Here is a 21,768-nt window from a genome sequence, read left to right as displayed (position 1 = left end):
GTTTGTACCCTTCCCCCATATCTGTGCCTCGACACAATCCTGTCTTGGAACTCTACGGACAATTCCTTCGACCTCAAGGCTTGGTTTTTGCTCTGACATGCACTGTCAACTGTGGGACTTTATATATATAGATGTGTGCCTTTTCCAAATCATGCCCAATCAATTGAATGTACCACAGATGGCCTTCAATCACGTTGTAGAAACAACAAAGATACTCAATGAAAACAGGATGCACCTAAGCTCAATTTCGTGTCTCATAGCAAAGTGCCTGAATACTTAAGTAAATAAGGTATCTGGGTTTTTTTTTATAAATTTGCTTTAAAACATTTTTTTTTACTGTTTTCGCATTGTAATTATGGGATATTGTGTGTAGACAGCCAAGGAAAATGTTTTATTTAATAAATTTTATGATGAGGCTGCACTGTATATTTATTGTATTTTTTTACTTGGTCAGGCTTCAACCCCTGGTATCATATAAACACGCAAGACATGGAAGAATGCATAGAATTCCAGGAAATTAGCTTTAAAACAGCAGCAAACATCTCTGCCCCATGCAAAATGTGTAGAATTGTGGGAAATTGACTATGAAACTGAAACATTCTCTCAACACCAACAAGAGGGGTGTGAACAGTTTGGGGTTGCGAGGTGGAGGTTTGTTACTACGCCAATAAATTATATTATCCATCTGGACCTTTGACACCTTGGAAATGTGTGTGACCCGACCTTCTCAAATAGTACTGAGTACCCCTGACTTATAGGCATCTAAATAGTCTTAACACAAGGTGGTTTTAATCCCTTATTATATTTTCATCAAACTGTAATAAGCCGAGCAGAGCCGCTAAGTCTGGGTACAATACCCTTCTGTAGTCTCTGAAACCAGAGGCCCAGAACCTACCCAAACTGAACACAAAGTGCTGATATTCCCTTTCAAAAAGGCAAATAAAAGGGAGGTATGAGAGAGAGTCTTATACCTGAAGTTGTACTGGAGTTGAGGGCAGTTGACAGTGCGCGATGGCACTTAAAGCAAGTTTAGGCTAAATCCAAACCATTGCATAGTGCAAACTCTGGTAGCCCTAAACTAGGCCTAACTCTTTTCAAGTATATTTGTAGAACAGCTTTCACTCAAATGAGTCTTAAGTGAAGAATTTCTGGCAGCATTGCTTGCACTGCAGCATGGTTGCAAGAACCATCCCAACAGAACCATCTGTTTCAGTCCCTTTGGCAGGGGTCTTTGATGACCAAAACAGACAAAGCCCAGTTTCTAATGGATGAAATTGAAAACCAGAGCTGCTCTACAGACATACCAGCTCTCAAGCAACATAAAATACTCCAGCTGACTTGTTGGAAAGTTTACAACCTTACAATATGATACATGGTGAATGACTCCTGATGAGAAACAGTTAGGGACAACAGACAGTGTAAAAAATGATTGGTGGACTGGCTAGACTACCTGACCCAATGATTCACACAGCTTAAATCTCAAGTTCATTAGAGGAATCTTTGGCACCCTTAAAGGGATAGTCTATCAATTCTGGACAATAGCATATGCTGTATATTGAAAGTTACATATACCACATGACCAAATGTATGTAGAAACCTGCTTGTCACACATCTCATTTCAAAATCATGGGCATTAATAGGGAGTTGGTCCCCCCTCTTCAGCTATAACAGCCCCCACTCTTCTGGGAAGGATTTCCACTAGATGTTCTCACATTGCTGCTGGGACTTGCTTCCATCCAGCCACAAGAGCATTAGTGAGGTCGGGCACTGATGTTGGGCAATTTGGCCTGGCTCGCAGTCGGCGTTCCAATTCATCCCAAAGGTGTTTGATGGGGTTGAGTTAACGGCTCCGTGCAGGCAAATCAAGTTCTTCCACACCGATCTCGACAAAGCATTTCTGTATGGACCTCACTTTGTGCTCAGGGGCATTGTCATGATGAAACAGGAAAGGGCCGTCGTCTAGAATGTATGCTGTAGCGCTAAGATTTCCCTTCAGTGGAACTAAGGGGCCTAGACCAAACAATGAAACAGCCCCAGACCATTATTCCTCCTCCACCAAACTTTACAGTTGGCACTATGCATTCGGGCAGGTGGCGTTCTCCTGGCTTCTGCCAAACCCAGATTTGTCCGTCAAACTGCCAAATGGTGAAGCATTTTTCATCACTCCAGAGAACGCGTTTCCATGGCTCCAGAGTCCAATGGCGGCGAGCTTTACACCCCTCCAGCCGACGCTTTGCATTGTGATCTTAGGCTTGTGAGCGGCTGCTTGGCCATGGAAACCCATTTCATGAAGCTCCCAACTAACAGTTCCTGTGCTGACAATTCTTCCAGAGGCAGTTTGGAACATGGTAATGAGTGTTGCAACCGAGGACAGACAATTTCTTGGCACAACACGTCTCAGCGATCCCGTTGTCTGAGCTTGTGTGGCCTACCACTTCACGGCTGAGCCATTGTTGTTCCTAGACATCTCCACTAAACAATAGCAGCACTTACAGTTGACCGAGGCAGCACTAGCAGGGCAGAAATTTTACAAACTGACTTGTTGTAAAGATGGCATCCTATGACGGTGCCACGTTGAGCATCACTGAGCTCTTCAGGAATGCCATTCTACTGCCAATGTTTGTCTATGGAGATTGCATGGCTGTGTGCTCGATTCTATACACCTGTCAGCAACGGGTATGGCTAATTTGAAAGGGGTGGCCACATTCTTTTGTGTATATAGTCTAGCTTGAAAACCTGATTGCTGACAAGCAAAACATTTTGGGACTATGTCAACAATGAACTAATGAAACAAATACGAAAAGATCGTTTTAGGGTGGACTGTTCCTTTATTTGCCAGAATCTAGCAATATCTACTGAAAACAATCAAAGTTCCTTAACTTGTCAATGTCACCAACAATCTGTGGTTGTTGGGCGAGCCTTGTAGACTGCTGCTGTGGTGACCACAAGCACATAAGCACACAAATCTGTGTTTGATTAAGAAACTCACAGTACTAATATATTACTTTAACGATGTAGTAATTATAGAAGTAGGTATTATACAAAAACGTATGTCTGCCAATTAGTACAGATCCATAATGCTTTTTTGTCTTAGCATTGAGGCCTTTACCTCAGAGCAGAAACATGGCCAGGTTGCAAACCCACATTCGGTAACATGACTGTTGGCTGACAGCATGCAAGGAGCGTGCTTTCTTCGTTTTTTTCACTGCATGTGACATAACAGGGAGGGAGGCATATGTCCATTCAGTTGACTCAAACCTAATAAAACTAGTAACAAGATGCAAGGTAACAAGCTAGAGTACTTAATTTTAATCATTTTATTTTAATCCGTGCATGTCACACCTCATTTGTTTACAATTAGCTAACTTTATGAGTAGCTAGCTGGTAGTGACATATTTTCCCCAAATTGTCTGGCAGAATTAGTCAATATTAGCCGTTGTGTGTTATTAGCCGTCTATTAACAGTCCTAGCTATACCAACACTCAAAATCTATGTAACATGAAAATGCATGTTTAGTTGGCTAGCTAGCTAGTTACATGGGTAGCTAACTAGTTAGCTTGCTAACTGAAAGTAATTTGCACGTTTGTTACACAATCTAAACCACAGATACAAAATGTGTCGTAACGTTTATTAACGTTACTTTGTGTATATACTAGTACCAACCTACCTAGTGTACACAACAAGAAAGCAGGATAGCATAAACTTTGCGATTGCAGAAATAAGTTAGCTACAGACACAAGCCATCTACAAAAGATGAACTGGTTGCAGCTAACTAACGTTACTCCCACTTCCAACTCATAAACACTTTATTACCTGCTCGTCGAATCTATTTATCACGGCCTGAACCCATTCCACTGGTTTATGTGCCGCCATGGCCGAGCGGATGGAGACCGCTAATGGGTGCTTGCAATTCCCAATACGAATGTGGACGTTCGTGGCGATGTTAAGCCCGAAATAAATCCCCAAACCGCTGTCTAAAAAAGACAGTACGGGTTGGTTATTTTTCCCTTTGAGCAAGCTTTACTATGCCGCCATGACACACAACCGGAAGTCTTCCCAGTGAAACGGATAGGGACAGGAGACAGCTGAGCAAAGATGCGCGTGCGTCGCTTGTTGATGTGGAAGGTCGACGAGAATAGGATTCACACAAACATTGGCAAGAAAATATAATGTAACGTTGTAACATATAACTAACTAGCTAGCTTGATTTGCTACCATGTGGAACGTGTATGCTACCATATGTTACTTAAAATATTTAACAATATTCTAAAATTACATCAAGGAGTTATTGTTTGAATTCTGGTTCTCTTCTCACAACACAAGTCACTCAGATAAGCCAGTAACATGTTGCAGGTGCATTTGGCATTTAAAAAAACTATAGCTGTGCAGTGCTACATAATGAGGAATGTATCTGTATCATAAAAGTGTGTTGCAATATTCAGTCTTTTTTTGCTTCAAACACACACACACACATGCTAGGGACACATGTGTAGGCTACTTGTCCAGAAGGTTTGTGCTGTGGAAGTGGATCTGCAGCAAAAGTATACCTTTACTACCATCTACAGGTCAAAGGTCACACTACCATACAGAAAATGTAAATGCAGGCTATCCACAGAAGACTGAAATTTGAGTGTTTCTCTTGAGAAGTTTAACCAGTTCATTCCCTTCTCACTGGGAATGAATAATTTATTATTTTATTTGTTGTAAATTAAGTGTGGTTTATTTTACAGGACATTTATTTTACAGTGAATCATTGATATATGGCTGAATGTTGGTTGTGGGACATATCTGAAGTGCTATATTTGTGTGTTCCATTAATCACACTAATGCCAGGGTGTGTGTGTGTGTGTGTGTGTGTGTGTGTGTGTGTGTGTGTGTGTGTGTGTGTGTGTGTGTGTGTGTGTGTGTGTGTGTGTGTGTGTGTGTGTGTGTGTGTGTGTGTGTGTGTGTGTGTGTGTGTGTGTTGGCATGTTCTACACAGTATTCCGGACAACATTACTCTGTTTTGCATACAATGTGATTATTACTGCATAATAGACTACCATGTATTTTCTTTTTTTTTCAATTTAAAGTTTTATTAAGTTTTCTTATTTTCAATCAACCAACAAAACACATTCCACATTCACAGATGTGACAGGCTTAAAAAATAAGTTAAAATATATAATAATAATAAAAAAAATGTTTAAATACAATTAAAATAAAAGATTAAGAAAAATAATAAAATGTTGTTTTTTTTGGTATATATATATATACACACATACATACATACACACAGATACACATACGTACACATATACATATATACATTCACACCCATACACACACACATATCCTACATACCTACACGTACTCACAAAGAAGTTTTTTTTAAACACACAAAAAACATATATAAAACTTGCAGCAGCGATCAAGGTTCTTATTAGCTATTTCTAGCCTTCGCTGAGACAACGAGCCAATAATTTGTTTTTAGGTTTTACAGCACCTTACATAACATGTGTGTGTAAGGTATACAATATACAATGAAATAGGAGGAAACTGACTCGAGTTTCTACTCATGTGATCAATTTGGATATAAAAATAGGGTGAAGGTCTAAGCAATGCAGCACATTTGCCTTGTCACCCCGTTCACTCTGTCCAGTTTGAAATATAGTTGAATAGTGGACACAAAAACACACAAACACACAAAAAACATATATAAAACTTGCAGCAGCGATCAAGGTTCTTATTAGCTATTTCTAGCCTTCGCTGAGACAACGAGCCAATAATTTGTTTTTAGGTTTTACAGCACCTTACATAACATGTGTGTGTAAGGTATACAATATACAATGAAATAGGAGGAAACTGACTCGAGTTTCTACTCATGTGATCAATTTGGATATAAAAATAGGGTGAAGGTCTAAGCAATGCAGCACATTTGCCTTGTCACCCCGTTCACTCTGTCCAGTTTGAAATATAGTTGAATAGTGGAGACCAGAGTCTATCAAACTTGGGCTGTCTCTTGTGGAGGTCATAAGTGAGCTTTTCAAGAGGGAGAAAGTCAACAATCTGGTCAATCCACATTTTAAATGTAGGAGGGGTATTAGAGGCCCACAATAGAATAATACATTTCTTAGCAGAGTATGTAATAGTCATAAGCAAATTTTCTCTATCAGGATCAAGAGCAAAGTCCTGCTGGGCATTAAGAAGATAGATACACGGTTTCATATCAAACTGTACATCTAGTATTTTCTGTGCAGCAGTATGTATAGATTGCCAGAATCTGGCAATCTCTCGACAGCTCCAAAATACATGCATATAGGTTCCACTTTCAGAGGTACATATTTTACAGTTAGGAGACATATCTGTTTTCATTCTATGGAGTCTCAAAGAAGTGTAATAACATTTGTACAAAAATGTGAAATTAGATTCTTTCAATTTTACATTAGTAGAGGTGCAGAATACCCTGTTGCAAACCTCCACCCATAACTCATCACTGATAGTCAGACCAAGGTCCTTTTCCCAAATTATTTTCAAAGGAGTAAAGGAGGAGCCTCCTTTCTCAGAACGGAGTCTATAGATGTAAGATATTTTGCCTTTAATGGATTGTGCTGTGACAAGAAGGGTTTCAACTTCATTCAACTGAGTTCTAAACCTCCTCTTGGAGTTAAATGCGGAAATTACATGTCTAATTTGAAGATATTTTAAAATAATGGGATCTTGGCACATTGACTTCACTGCAGAGCTCTTGAAAGGATTTCAGTGTCGTGGTTTTCTGATGAAATAGGTCTGAAAAGGTCCTGATTCCTAGAGAATGCCAAAGATTATAGTTGGCATCCCTCAGGGCTTTTGGCAAGTCTGGGTTGCCTACTACTGTTTTGAGCCCCACATTTTTAACATTTTGGGGGCTTGCCTTTTTTGCCTGTTATTTTGGCATTAATACGTGTCACATATCCTTTTGCAAACAATGGCAAAAAATGTATATCATTGAGTTAATAAAGCTGCATACAAACATGGTCTCTTTTTTGTTTTCTTGAGTAACGCAGCACTTAAATGCAGGTGTTTCAGCCTAGCTCAGGGCTTTCTGTGGTGGTGGGGCAAGCCAGCAGAAAATATGGAGCGTTGTGCCGTGATTGGCTCAGTGTTCTGTCACTGATGGGGACACTACTTCACCTCCAAGTCGAAGGGTGGAGCTAGAAAATTCCATCCCCTTGGGTGCTGCCATAGAGTAACATTACAAGTGCCCATCCAAGAAGGCTCAAGGTCATTGGCCACAGATAAAATGAAGTCAAATCACGTTATATGTACAGTAGCATTGATTGGACTGATCATGTCAACATCTGTAACGGCTGTCTTGGGTGGAAGAAGGAGAGGACCAAAGCGCAGCGTGGTTAGTGTTCATCTTTTTAATAAAATACTGAACACTTCAAAAATACAAAACAACAAAGTGACAACTGAAACAGTTCTATCTGGTGCAGACACACAAAGACTGAAAATAAACACCCACAAAACACAGGTGGAAAAAGGCTACCTAAGTGTCAGGACCCGGTTACGAACCTGGGTCTCCGGAGTGAGAAACAGTCACTTAACCAACTGAGCCACAAATAGTCAGCAGAACCCAGAAGATGAGGCAGACACAGCAGTACTTAAGACGGTGTATTTAATAAAGTAAAAAGGAGAAGTCCTTAAATACAAAAATGGCAAATCCAAAAGGTGGTAGGAATAGCACAAAAAAGCCTCAAGAGACACTCAAAAACAAAAACAGAATTCCACAAGAGCATCCACCGGAATCGACAGGAAAACACAGAACACTAGGGCTGGGTGCTAACATACAAACACAGAGCACAGAACTGAGGGAAACTAAGGGTTTAAATACAATCAGGGGAAAACGAGGTACAGGTGCAAATAATAATGGGGAACAAGGGAAAAAACATAAGGTCAAAAAGCACAATGGGGGCATCTAGTGACCAAAACCCGGAACAACCCTGGCCAAATCCTGACAGAATCCCCCCCCTAGGAACGGCTCCTGACGTTCCTACCAGCTCTCTCAGGGTGGAGGGCCCTGAACTGACGAATGAGGTCAGGATCCAGGATGTCTTTGGCAGGAACCCAGGAGCGCTCCTCGGGACCGTAGCCTTCCCAGTCCACCAGATACTGCCAGGACCGCTGCACCCGGCGGGAATCCAGTATCCGATGGACGGATTGTCACGAGTCATACATCGGAGGGTGGTTTCCAGCTCTTGATTCATCCTCTCTGTTTGGCCGTTGGACTCCGGATGGTACCCTGAAGATAGACTGGCAGAAGCCCCCATGAGTTGGCAGAAGGCCTTCCAAAACCTTGAGGCGAACTGGGGACCTCTGTCAGAAACCATATCTTGAGGAATGCCGAAGACTCGGAACACATGATTAATTACCAACTCAGCCGTTTCCTTGGCAGAAGGTAACTTAGTCAGAGGGACGAACCTGGCGCCTTTGAAAACCTGTCGATTATGACTAGGATAGTAGTATTGCCATGGGATGGAGGAAGTCCAGTAATAAAGTCCAATGAGATATGGGACCAGGGTCTGTGAGGAACAGGTAAAGGGTGAAGGAGTCCTTGAGGGCGGAGGTGAGAAGATTTGCCCTGGCAGCACACGGGACAGGCATTGACGAAAGTGGCAACGTCTTCTCTTATGGTAGGCCACCAGAACTTACGCTGGATGAACTCCAAGGTGCGACCTACGCCCGGATGACAGGTGAGGCGAGAGGAGTGCCCCCACAGAAGGACCTGAGTCCTCACTGCCTTGGAGACAAACAACCGATTGGCAGGACCTCCTTTCGGGTCCGGTTCGCTAGCTTGAGCACGTCTCACGGTATCCTCAACTTGCCACGAGATCGGAGCCACAATCTTAGCAGCAGGAAGGACAGGCATGTCCGTGTCATCTCGAATGGCAGGAGCGTAGACTCGGGACAGGGCATCCGGTTTGAGATTCTTCGACCCGGGCCGATAGGTGAGGATAAACTGGAATAGATTGAAGAAAAGAGACCATCTAGCTTGTCTAGAGTTCAACCGCTTCGCCTGCTGGATATACTCCAGATTTTTGTGGTCCGTAAGCACTTGAAACGGGTGAGAAGCCCCCTCGAGCCTGTGTCTCCATTCCTTCAATGCCATCTTAACCGCTAGGAGTTCACGATCCCCCACATCGTAGTTCCTCTCAGTCGGGGTAAGCCGGTGTGAGAAGAAAGCGCACGGATGAAGCTTCTTGTCTTCACCCCTCTGAGACAGGACAGCTCCAACACCAACCTCTGATGCGTCTACCTCCACCACAAATGGTTCATCCGTAGTCGGTAGTATCAGGATGGGAGCAGAGAGAACGCTGCTTGAGTCCTTGGAAGGCCGTCTCAGCTTCTCTTCCCCACAAAAACCTTGCATTGCCACCCTTGGTTAAAGCTGAGAGAGGGGCTGCCACCAAGCTGAAGTTCTTGATGAACTTGCGGTAAAAGTTTGTGAAGCCCAGGAAACGCTGAACTTCCTTAACGGATTTGGGGTGGGCCAATCCGCTACCGCCCCTACCTTCCTGGGGTCCATTTGGACTCGACCGGGTTCCACTACAAATCCCAGGAATTGTACTCGGGATGAATGGAATTCACATTTTTCCGGCTTAACGTACAGATGGCTGTCCAGGAGGCGTTTGAGTACTTGTCTGACATGCTTAGTGTGCTCTTGAAGGGAGCTCGAAAAGATGAGGATGTCATCCAAGTAAACGAACACAAATATGTTAAGCATATCCCTAAGCACATCATTTATGAGCGCTTGGAACACCGCTGGGGCGTTGGTCAGGCCGAAGGGCATCACCAAGTATTCATAGTGACCAGTAGGCGTGTTGAAAGCGGTCTTCCACTCGTCACCAGGTCTGATCCGCACAAGATGGTATGCGTTCCGCAGGTCAAGCTTAGTGAAAACAACTGCTTCCTGGAGCAGCTCGAAGGCTGTGGCCATAAGGGGTAGCGGGTAACGGTTACGGACGGTTATGGCATTGAGTCCCCGGTAGTCGATGCAAGGACGTAATCCACCGTCTTTCTTGGCCACAAAGAAAAACCCTGCTCCCGACGGGGAGGTGGATGGACGCATGAGGCCTGCTTCCAGAGCGTCCTTGATGTAGGTATCCATAGCAGCTCGTTCGGGTGGAGATAGGGAAAAGATCCGACCCCTGGGGGGGCAAGTGCCCGGAAACAGGTCGATGGGGCAATCGTAAGGTCTATGGGGTGGTAGCATGGTGGCCCTCTGTTTGCTAAACACCAGTTTGAGGTCATGGTAACACTCGGGAACTCGGGTCAGGTCGATGGATTCTAAAGACTCGGGAGTAGAACTCGGGAATTCTGGAAAATACAAGTAGCTTGGCACGTAGGACCCCACTGCTTGATAGTGCCCACAGACCAGTCGATGTGAGGGTTATGGCTGTGAAGCCAGGGGTATCCAAGGACGAGAGGGAACTCGGAACAGGAGATCAAATGAAAGTTCATCAATTCCTGGTGTTGTGAAACTGAAAGTCACAAGGAGGTAGTGACATGAGTGACAAGTCCAGATCCCAAAGGGCTTCCATCCAATGTAGTGACCCTCATGGGTTCACTTAGAGGTTCAGAGGGAATGCCATTCTCCTTCGCCCAGACACCATCCATGAAGTTACCTGCGGCTCCAGAGTCTACCAAGGCTTGAAGGTGAAGCTTGTGGTTGTCCCAGGAGAGAGTGACTGGAATGAGCAGACGGGAGTTGGACGGATGGGAGGAGGTTATGTTTCCCGTTACAGTTCCCCCCGGTCTGTACGGGACAGAGCGTTTCCCTGGAGCCCGGGACACGTGGAACGGAAATGGCCCGGTTTGCCGCAATATAGACAGCGTCGCTCCCTCATCCGGCGGTCTCTCTCAGCCTGGGAGATGCGTCCAATCTGCATGGGTTCCGATGGAGCCAGCGAGGATAAAGGTGGGGACTCGGAGCTGGGACTGATAGGGGCTAGAGGTCTACGGTTGAGTTCTCTCTCTCTCAGACGCTGGTCAATGCGTGAGGCCAACTTGATCAGGGACTCGAGATTGTCCGGTGGTTCCCGAGTGGCCAGTTCATCTTGGATAGTGTCGGAAAGGCCTTTCAGAAAGCACACCGTGAGCGCCTCGTTGTTCCAGCCACTTGCTGCTGCCACCGTGCGGAACTGGATGGCATAGTCCGTCACGCTGCGCCAACCTTGGTGGAGAGTCAGGAGCTGTTTGGCTGAGTCAGAACCACTGCTTGGGCCTTGAAACACTCGTTTGAATTCCTCAGCAAAGGCAGAGTAGCTGGCACAGCAGGAACTATGGGCATCCCACACAGCAGTAGCCCAGGCCAGGGCTTTTTCCGACAGCAGGGTGATGATATAAGCGATCTTAGACCGGTCGGTGGGAAACGACGAGGGTTGTAGCTCAAAGGAGAGAGAACATTGGGTGAGAAACCCTTTACAAGCACTTGGATCACCTGAGAACCGTTGGGGAGTTGGAAGACGAGGTTCAGCCAGGGGGTTAACTGCCATGGGTACGTGAATCTGAGGTACTGGGACGGGAACTGTTGCCGGGGTAAGACGATCAGATATTTGCTTAATGGAAGTCAGCATCTCCGACAGAAGATGACAATGTCTAGCCATTAAGGCCTCTTGCTGAACCAGGGCGGCTTCGTGGCGTTGGACAGTCTCCTGGTGGTGGGACAGCATGGCAAAAAGGTCCTGGGAACTGGCTGCCTCTGGGTTCATTTTTGGCTCTGTGTTTCTGTCAGGACCCGGTTACGAACCTGGGTCCCCGGAGTGAGAAACAGTCACTTAACCAACTGAGCCACGAATAGTCAGCAGAACCCAGAAGATGAGGCAGACACAGCAGTACTTAAGACGGTGTATTTAATAAAGTAAAAAGGAGAAGTCCTTAAATACAAAAATGGCAAATCCAAAAGGTGGTAGGAATAGCACAAAAAAGCACCAAGAGACACTCAAAAACAAAAACAGAATTCCACAAGAGCATCCACCGGAATCGACAGGAAAACACAGAACACTAGGGCTGGGTGCTAACATACAAACACAGAGCACAGAACTGAGGGAAACTAAGGGTTTAAATACAATCAGGGGAAACGAGGTACAGGTGCAAATAATAATGGGGAACAAGGGAAAAAACATAAGGTCAAAAAGCACAATGGGGGCATCTAGTGACCAAAACCCGGAACAACCCTGGCCAAATCCTGACAATAAGTATGATTCTCAATCAGAGACAACTAACGACACCTGCCTCTGATTGAGAACCATACTAGTCCGAACACAGAAACCAAACATAGAAAAACAAACAGACTGCCCACCCCAACTCACGCCCGGACCATATAAACAAAGACAAAACAAAGGAACTAAGGTCAGAACGTGACAGTACCCTCCCCCCCCCAAAAGGTGCGGACTCCGCCCGCAAAAAACCTGAACCTATAGGGGAGGGTCTGGGTGGGCGTATGTCCGCGGTGGCGGCTCTGACGCGGGACATGGACCCCACTTCACCACAGTTTTTGTCCGCCTCCTCAACCGCCCCCATGGCCTCTTACGAGTGGCGACCCTCGCCGCCTACCTCCGACTGGGGACCCTAGCCATGGGTCCCGAATGGACGGGAGACTCCGGGCAGCGCCGGACAGGCGGGAGACTCCAGCAGCTCCAGAGTGAAGGGCAATTCTGGCATTGCCTGGCTGACTGACGGCTCTGGCGGCTCCTGGCTGGCTGGCGGCTCCTGGCTGGCTCCTGGCTGGCTGGCGACTCTGGCGGCAGGACAGGCGGGAGACTCTGGCGGCGCAGGACAGGCGGGAGACTCTGGCGGCGCAGGACTGAATGTCTGAATGTCTGAATCTTGGCTCAGAAAGGCCACCAAAAATTCAGAGATTTCCATACCCAACTATAACATCTTCCGTCAAGATAGAACTGCCAAAGGGGGAGGAGTTGCAGTCTACTGCAGAGATAGCCTGCAAAGTAATGTCATACTTTCCAGGTCCATACCCAAACAGTTCGAACTACTAATTTTGAAAATTACTCTCTCCAGAAATAAGTCTCTGTTGCCGCCTGCTACCGACCCCCCTCAGCTCCCAGCTGTGCCCTGGACACCATTTGTGAATTGATCGCCCCCCACCTAGCTTCAGAGTTTGACCTAAACTGGGATATGCTTAACACCCCGGCAGTCCTACAATCTAAGCTAGATGCCCTCAATCTCACACAAATCATCAAGGAACCCACCAGGTACAACCCTAACTCTGTAAACAAGGGCACCCTCATAGACGTCATCCTGACCAACTGGCCCTCCAAATACACCTCCGCTGTCTTCAACCAGGATCTCAGCGATCACTGCCTCATTGCCTGTATCCGCTACGGAGCCGCAGTCAAACGACCACCCCTCATCACTGTCAAACGCTCCCTAAAACACTTCTGTGAGGAGGCCTTTCTAATCGACCTGGCCCGGGTATCCTGGAAGGACATTGACCTCATCCCGCCTGGTCATTCTTTAAAAGTAACTTCCTCACCATTTTAGATAAGCATGCTCTGTTCAAAAAATGCAGAACTAAGAACAGATACAGCCCTTGGTTCACTCCAGACCTGACTGCCCTCGACCAGCACAAAAACATCCTGTGGCGGACTGCAATAGCATCGAATAGTCCCCGCGATATGCAACTGTTCAATCAGTCAGGAAAGCTAAGGCCAGCTTCTTCAGGCAGAAGTTTGCATCCTGTAGCTCCAACTCCAAAAAGTTCTGGGACACTGTGAAGTCCATGGAGAACAAGAGCACCTCCTCCCAGCTGCCCACTGCACTGAGGCTAGGTAACACGGTCACCACCGATAAATCCATGATTATCGAAAACTTCAACAAGCATTTCTCAACGGCTGGCCATGCCTTCCGCCTGGCTACTCCAACCTCGGCCAACAGCTCCGCCCCCCCCGCAGCTCCTCGCCCAAGCCTCTCCAGGTTCTCCTTTACCCAAATCCAGATAGCAAATGTTCTGAAAGAGCTGCAAAACCTGGACCCGTACAAATCAGCTGGGCTTGACAATCTGGACCCTCTATTTCTGAAACTATCCGCCGCCATTATCGCAACCCCTATTACCAGCCTGTTCAACCTCTCTTTCATATCGTCTGAGATCCCCAAGGATTGGAAAGCTGCCGCAGTCATCCCCCTCTTCAAAGGGAGAGACACCCTGGACCCAAACTGTTACAGACCTATATCCATTCTGCCCTGCCTATCTAAGGTCTTCGAAAGCCAAGTCAACAAACAGGTCACTGACCATCTCGAATCCCACCGTACCTTCTCCGCTGTGCAATCTGGTTTCCGAGCCGGTCACAGGTGCACCTCAGCCACACTCAAGGTACTAAACGATATCATAACCGCCATCGATAAAAGACAGTACTGTGCAGCCGTCTTCATCGACCTTGCCAAGGCTTTCGACTCTGTCAATCACCATATTCTTATCGGCAGACTCAGTAGCCTCGGTTTTTCGGATGACTGCCTTGCCTGGTTCACCAATTACTTTGCAGACAGAGTTCAGTGTGTCAAATCGGAGGGCATGCTGTCCGATCCTCTGGCAGTCTCTATGGGGGTGCCACAGGGTTCAATTCTCGGGCTGACTCTTTTCTCTGTATATATCAATGATGTTGCTCTTGCTGCGGGCGATTCCCTGAACCACCTCTACGCAGACGACACCATTCTATATATTTCCGGCCCGTCCTTGGACACTGTGCTATCTAACCTCCAAATGAGCTTCAATGCCATACAACACTCCTTCCGTGGCCTCCAACTGCTCTTAAATGCTAGTAAAACCAAATGCATGCTTTTCAACCGATCGCTGCTGCCTGTGACTGGAACGAATTGCAAAAATCCCTGAAGTTGGAGACTTTTATCTCCCTCACCAACTTCAAACATCTGCTATCTGAGCAGCTAACCGATCGCTGCAGCTGTACATAGTCTATTGGTAAATAGCCCACCCATTCTCACCTACCTCATCCCCATACTGTTTTTATTTATTTACTTTTCTGCTCTTTTGCACACCAATATCTCTACCTGTACATGACCATCTGATCATTTATCACTCCAGTGTTAATCTGCAAAATTGTAATTATTCGCCTACCTCCTCATGCCTTTTGCACACAATGTATATAGACTCTCTTTTCTTTCTACTGTGTTATTGACTTGTTAATTGTTTACTCCATGTGTAACTCTGTGTTGTTGTCTGTTCACACTGCTATGCTTTATCTTGGCCAGGTCGCAGTTGCAAATGAGAACTTGTTCTCAACTAGCCTACCTGGTTAAATAAAGGTGAAATAAATAAAAAATATATTAAAAATATTCAGCACAACCCTGTTTGTTAACTTAAAGTATTATAGTGACCTCTTGTGGTTAAAAACGAAACTCATTCAAATGCAGGTTTTCCATACACTGTCTTGTCAAACAGTGCAACATTTGATTGTTGAAATTACATTCTTCTAAAATTCTTACACTTCTGGATGAGAAATACAAGTCACTGTTCGAATACTGTTTGATTCTGCCGTTTTTGAAATACTATGGGCAAATATGAGAGCATTTGAGATTGGAACCTCAACTATAAACATTTCAGTTATTCTTCGATAATTTCAACATTAATTACTAAAGATCTATACGCATACATACCATGCAAATATCAATAAAAAGAGGCACACATGCTACAAATAGTTAGTTGACTACCCACCAGTCAATCAGATTAGATTATTCTGAAAATTATAATGTTATACGAGACAAAGTCCCTTTAGACAACATAAATGACTGTGTGCACACAGGTCAAAACTACTCTGCCATCGCCAGCTATGTATTTCAACAATTACAAGGAATTATTGAAAAGTATCCTACAAACATTGTTAGAATGTGAAAACGTGTCATGTTTTATCAAACAGGTGTGTTTGTATTGAAGAACCCTGACATTGTGTACAGTAGGACGTATGTGTGAACAGACTGAAGATAATGACTGTAAACTGAATGTATACAATTTTCCAGCAAAATGTTTTACTTTTCTCTGTCTTTTGAAACTCAGGAACAGTTTGAATGTTCTTTATGTAATTTAGGCTATGGTATGGATGATAAAGATGAATCTTTCTTTCCCTTTGTTGTTTCAAAAGTGGAAAATGCTACATCTGAGAATCACACAGAATGGGCCTTTCACAGCCAAGACTTCTTAGTTCGTCCCATCTTGGCCATGTTTGCCAGTTTAACCTTAACCCGGTCCCTCTCTTCCGGAGTCCTCTTGGAGGTGCACTCCACAGTCGAATCGGTCTCAGAGGTGATGGCTGGGACATGAGTGAGCAGGTGGCCCCCAGCTATCTCCTGGGCCATGAGAGTGGGAGTCTGCAGGACCAGCCTGCCCCTCAGAGAATGTTTGAGCTGCAGCAACAGAGGGTTGTGGTGGTCGTACAGCCCCACAGGGTCCCTCTCAGGGCGGAAGCAGGTGGAGCAAGTGGAGCACAGTATGCGGAAGATGTAGACCCAGCCCAGCTCTGCGATGTTGAGCACAAAGCAGCCCAGGCTAATGCTGAACATGAAGTTGAGAAAGATGGTCTTCTCAGTGGCACGTGACATGAAGCAGTCTGTGCGGGTGGGGCAGGGGTAGGTCTCGCAGCGGTACAGTTGGGGCACCTTGAAGCCAAACAGATAGTACTGCCCCACCAGGAAAGTGATCTCCATGACGGAGCGCAGCAGCACGTGCAGGATGTAGATGAGCAGCACCTGGCTGGAGAGCTGAGTGGGGTCCTCCCCCAACTCCCAATAGACCTCCTCCAGCAGGCTCTGGTCCACCCCCTCCGCTTCCTGACCAACCCACTCCTCTCTGTATCCAGGGCAGTAGGTGGACATACCAGTCTCCAAGTTCTCCAGCCCTTCCCTTCCCAGCTGCCCAAAGACCTTCTTGGAGGTCCGCTCAGACATCACCTGCCCCCTCTGGATCTCCAGCTTCTCATGCATGGCGATCTTGTGCAGGGCGTAAACGATGTAGAAGATGGACAGCGTGGAGACCAAGACGATCTGGAAGACCCAGAAGCGCAGGTGTGAGACGGGGGCGAAGGTGTCGTAGCAGACGTTGCAGCCAGGCTGCAGGGTGTTGCAGGTGAACTTGGACTGCTCATCGCTGTACACCGCGTCCCCCACCAGGGTCACCAGCAGGATGCGGAAGATCAGCAGGCAGATCTTGCTGATCACTGTGGAGTGGTTCTGAACCTCGGACAGGAAGCGTCCGAGAATGGACCAGTCTCCCATGGTTTAACCTGGGGGAAGGGGTGGGGAGGTTTGAGAATGTACAAGCGTGTGAATCAGAACCTCTCGGTGCACTGCTACCTAATACAATAGAGTCCGAATGATTTAGACACCCACATGCTTTTCTTTCAAAAACAAGAACATTTCTAAGTAACCCCAAACTTTTGAACGGTAGTGTATGTAAAGGAACATTTTCTACTGTTTTGCAAACAGTGAGAGAAAATGAATTCTTATCTGGTCTAAGATGTTTGAATAAATAATTTTACAAAAAATGTCACTCATTATCTCATTACTTCTCAAACAGCTGTTGATACAGAATAATGCTAGAGTATGCCCATATCAGTGAGGGGGATACAATGCAAAGGAAATTGTAACAGCAGAAAAGGTTTTTCCTCCTTTTCCTTTATCATAACAATTGAAAACATAAACAGAGAAGAACAATCTTAACAATATAGTTAAAAATTCCCTCACCTCTGGATCGTTTGTCTCTTTCCAAACCCAAATCTGTAAAAAATGCTTTGACATGCAGTCCGCATTGACTATAATTAATATGAGTTCTGTTGAATGGACGATATGAACGGTGTTGAGCCTGATATGGGAAAATAGGCTGACCAGACATATTCATCCACTTTATCTAAAACTCTCATTGTACTGTGGATATACAAAGGCAGCCAATGTAAAGTTTAACAAAGATTTAAAAATACAATGGGAGGCACCTTTTCTGAACAGCCGGGAATAGTCAAACAATAACAGCAGGGAACAAACTGGAAAAGGAAAACAATGCCAGTTTATGCAAAGGGTCTGCTCTTCGCCAGTTTAAAAAATACAATTTAGAGAAATGGAAGATTGAACATTTCTCACTTTTCCAGATTATGCTCAGTCAATCTTTGAATGAAATGTGATAACATGTGATGACAAATTAGAGGAATCATCCAGCACTTTTAGGCTTATATTCACCAGTTATGACTACAGCATTTCTCTTTCTGGAGACCTCTAGTCTTAATGCTTTGCCCCATCCACTTATAGACCTGACACAGAGACAAAATCTCACAATATATAATGTTCACTAAAATTGTCTTCCAGGAACTGTCTGTACGAAACAGGACTGTGGTATACTGAAAACACTATAAGCAGCTTGCATCAATGACGTATGGATCCAATCCAAGTCTACAGATGAAACGCACAGAACAGGTTGTATCTCTATTAAAATAAGTATTTTAAGAGTCTATCCATCCACTTGAATGTCCATCATGGGATCCAATGTAAAGACCAAGCCTCAGTATCCTCTGCAGCATCTGTGTCCCTGCTTCATCATGATGGAGTCCACCCACTGTGGCTCTGGAACAGAGGACATGAGGACCATTCCCCTGCAGTTGGCGAGGGCAGGAATTCAATTGTTACTTTGTGTGGTTGGGCTGAAAGGCTGGATTAGGTCTCGTCCGTGTGTCATACAGTGCATTTGGAAAGTATTCAGACCACTTGACTTTTTCCACATTTTGTTTTCCACATTTTGTTACAGCCTTATTCTAAAATTGATTAAATTATTTATTTTCTCATCAATCTACACACAACACATACCCATAATGACAAAGACAGAACAGGTTTTTAGAATTTTTTACAAATGTATTAAAAATTCCAAACAGAAATAGTATTCAGACCCTTTGCTATGAGAATCGAAATTGATCTCAGGTGCAACCTGTTTCCATTGTTCATCCTGAGATGTTTCTACAACTTGATTGGAGTCCACCTGTGGTAAATTCAATTGATTGGACATTATTTGGAAAGGCACGCACTTGTCTATATAAGGTCCAACTGTTGACAGTGCATGACAGTGCATCAGAGCAAAAGCCAAGCCATGAGGTCAAAGGAATTGTCCGTTGAGCTCCAAGACAGGATTGTGTCGAGGCACAGACCTGGGGAAGGGTAGCAAAACATTTCTGCAGCATTGAAGGTCCCCAAGAACACAGTGGCCATCATTCTCAAATGGAAGACGTTTGGAACCACCAAGACTCTTCCTAGAGCTGGCCACTCGGCCAAACTGAGCAATTGGGGTAGAAGGGCCTTGGTCAGGGAGGTGACAAAGAACCCAATGGTCACTTTGACAGAGCTCCAGAGTTCCTAAGTGGAGATAGGAGAACCTTCCAGAAGGACAACCATCTCTGCAGCACTCCACCAATCAGGCCTTTATGGTAATGGCCAGAAAGAAGCCACTCCTCAGTAAAAGGCACATGACAGCCCGCTTGAAGTTTGCCAAAAGGCACCTTAAGACTCTCAGACCATGAGAAACAAGATTCTCCGTTCTGACGAAACCAAGATTGAACTCTTTGGCCTGAATGCCTAGCGATACGTCTGGAGGAACCCTGGCACCATCCCCACGGTGAAGCATGGTGGTGGCAGCATCATGGTGTGGGGATGTTTTTATTTTTTAACCTTTATTTAACCAGGTAAAACCCGTTGTGGTTAAAAACCTCTTTTGCGAGGGCGACCTGGCAAGAAGGCAAAACAACAAAGAAATAGCAGTGTGTCATTAAATATTACAGAAAATTACAAAAAATACAAGTTACAGGTACAATTGAAGATTAGAAACAATTGCGGTTATCACAAACAGTGTTGTCAATCAGAGTCTTAAAAACAGGCAAGAACAATAACTTTAAAATCTTTTGAAGCATGTTCCAGGATGAAGGGGCATTATGAGAAAAAGATTGTTTCCCCATCTCAGTTCTATCCTTAGGAACAGACAAGGACAGCAGCGACTATGAACGAAGACTGTATTTACTGACTGATCTGGTCAGTAAAGAACAGAGATACAAAGGGAGGGACTGTGAGACTAGTCAGGATCGAGAGAAAGATGAATGGAGAGATCAGAGAGATCCTTGAGATCCTGCTCCAGAATGCTCAGGACCTCAGACTGGGGCAAAGGTTCACCTTCCAACAGTAGAACGACCCTTAGCACACAGCCAAGACAATGCAGGAGTGACTGAATGTCCTTGAGTGACTTGAATCGGATCGAAAATCTCTGGAGACACCAGAAAATAGCTGTGCTGCAACTCTCCGCATCCGATCTGACAGAGCTTAAGAGGATCTGCAGAGAAGAATGGGAGAAACTCCCCAAATACAGGTGTACCAAGCTTGTAGCGTCATACCCAGGAAGACTTATTAAGGATGTAATTGCTGCCAAAGGTGCTTCAACAAAGTACTGAGTTAAAGGTCTGAATACTTATGTAAATGTGATATTTTAAATTTGCAAACATTTCTTAAAACCTGATTTTGCTTTGTCATTATTTGGTATTGTGTGTAGATTGATGAGGAAAATAACAATTTAATACATTTTAGAATAAAGCTGTAACGTAACAAAATGTGAAAAAAGTCAAAGGGCCTGAATTCTTTCTGAATGCACTGTATGTAAACACTACAGGGCAGCCAATGCTAGTGGGCCAAATATGATCAATAATTGTTGATCTAAATGAGAATATTGAGGAAGCCTTTGGCTTTCTGAAAAACACCAATCTGTGAAAGACAAAGACATAAATTACTAACTAAGCACTAAGCATTGTCATGCCTAGAGGTGTAAACCATTGATAATTAATAAACCCTTTATAGGACCTATATACTGTAGATGCTTCAGAAATAATTTATAACCAAATGTCTCGCAAGATAAAGTGTTGCACTATTGACTAGACAGCACGTATGCCTACTGTAATGTTTGATCATGTACCACTTCAGTTTAAGTATGTATAGATCAGTTTAAAGGGCCAATAGAGCCGTTTTTATCTCAATATCAAACCCTTTCTGGGTAAGAAATAAGTACCCTACTGTGATTGTTTTAAATGAAAATGGTCAATAAGAAATTAAAATAGCTTCTTAGCAAAAAGCAAATGCTCAAGCAAACATTTTGCTTGGACTGTCTGGGGTAAATTAGCTGTTGTTGGCAGAGGTTTGGAACTATCTTTGTTATTGGTCTGTTAACTAATTAAGCGCCGGGTGATGTTACCACGCAGGCCAAAACTCTATCCCAACCAAACAGGATGAAATTTCAGGCGGTCTTTTCAGCCAGCTCTTACACTGAAAGGGCAATAACATAATTTCACAGCATTATTGCAAACACATGTATTTAACTAGGCAAGCCAGCTAAGAATAAATTCTTATTTTCAATGACAGCCTTGGAACAGTGGGTTAACTGTTTGTTTTTTCCTTGTCAGCTTGGGGATTTGATCTTGCAACCTTTTGGTTACTAGTCCAACAATGTAACCACTAGGCTACCTGCCTCCTCAGACATAGCCTGGACATATATATATAAAACATAGGCAAATCATGTTTTTGACTGCACTGGGCCTTTAATCGTTTGAACTTCTCAATTGTATGTCCACAAATTTGATTGTGTCTGACTTGCAATATTTGAGTTGGATGGCCAAACCCTGGGCTGCATGACCAAATCATTGATTTGAATGGGTGTCAATCACTGTGTGTGGAAATCTGTTTGGGTTTTCTGTGAACTATTGAGTGTGTGCATTGATT

At 44.5% G+C, this 21,768-nt stretch overlaps 2 protein-coding genes across 5 annotated transcripts in view; both read right to left on the bottom strand.

Annotated features, from left to right (window-relative positions):
• The window catches only part of LOC135546572 (neurofibromin-like), a 133,987-nt gene extending 129,936 nt beyond the window's left edge, over positions 1-4,051 (bottom strand). For all 4 annotated transcript variants that reach the window (XR_010456598.1, XM_064975120.1, XM_064975121.1 and 1 more), the window contains exon 1: positions 3,814-4,051. Coding sequence is in view for 3 of the 4 variants with exons in the window: in XM_064975120.1 (XP_064831192.1) it covers positions 3,814-3,873 (60 nt within the window). In the remaining variant the exon portion in view is untranslated. The remainder of the gene's footprint in view (positions 1-3,813) is intronic.
• A 12,116-nt stretch (positions 4,052-16,167) lies between these two features.
• LOC135545302 (gap junction delta-2 protein-like) lies at positions 16,168-17,256 on the bottom strand. Its single transcript, XM_064972923.1, has one exon. The coding sequence runs from the start codon at positions 17,254-17,256 to the stop codon at positions 16,168-16,170; it is 1,089 nt and encodes a 362-aa protein (XP_064828995.1).
• Between the last annotated feature and the right edge of the window lie 4,512 nt (positions 17,257-21,768).

The sequence above is a fragment of the Oncorhynchus masou genome, chromosome 9 (genome assembly GCF_036934945.1).
Source record: "Oncorhynchus masou masou isolate Uvic2021 chromosome 9, UVic_Omas_1.1, whole genome shotgun sequence".
NCBI lineage: Eukaryota > Metazoa > Chordata > Actinopteri > Salmoniformes > Salmonidae > Oncorhynchus > Oncorhynchus masou.
This window is presented reverse-complemented; position numbering and strand designations above follow the sequence as displayed.

Excerpts from the sequence above, each read along its gene's own strand:
- LOC135545302 (XM_064972923.1), bottom strand. The coding sequence starts at position 17,256 with ATGGGAGACTGGTCCATTCTCGGACGCTTCCTGTCCGAGGTTCAGAAC.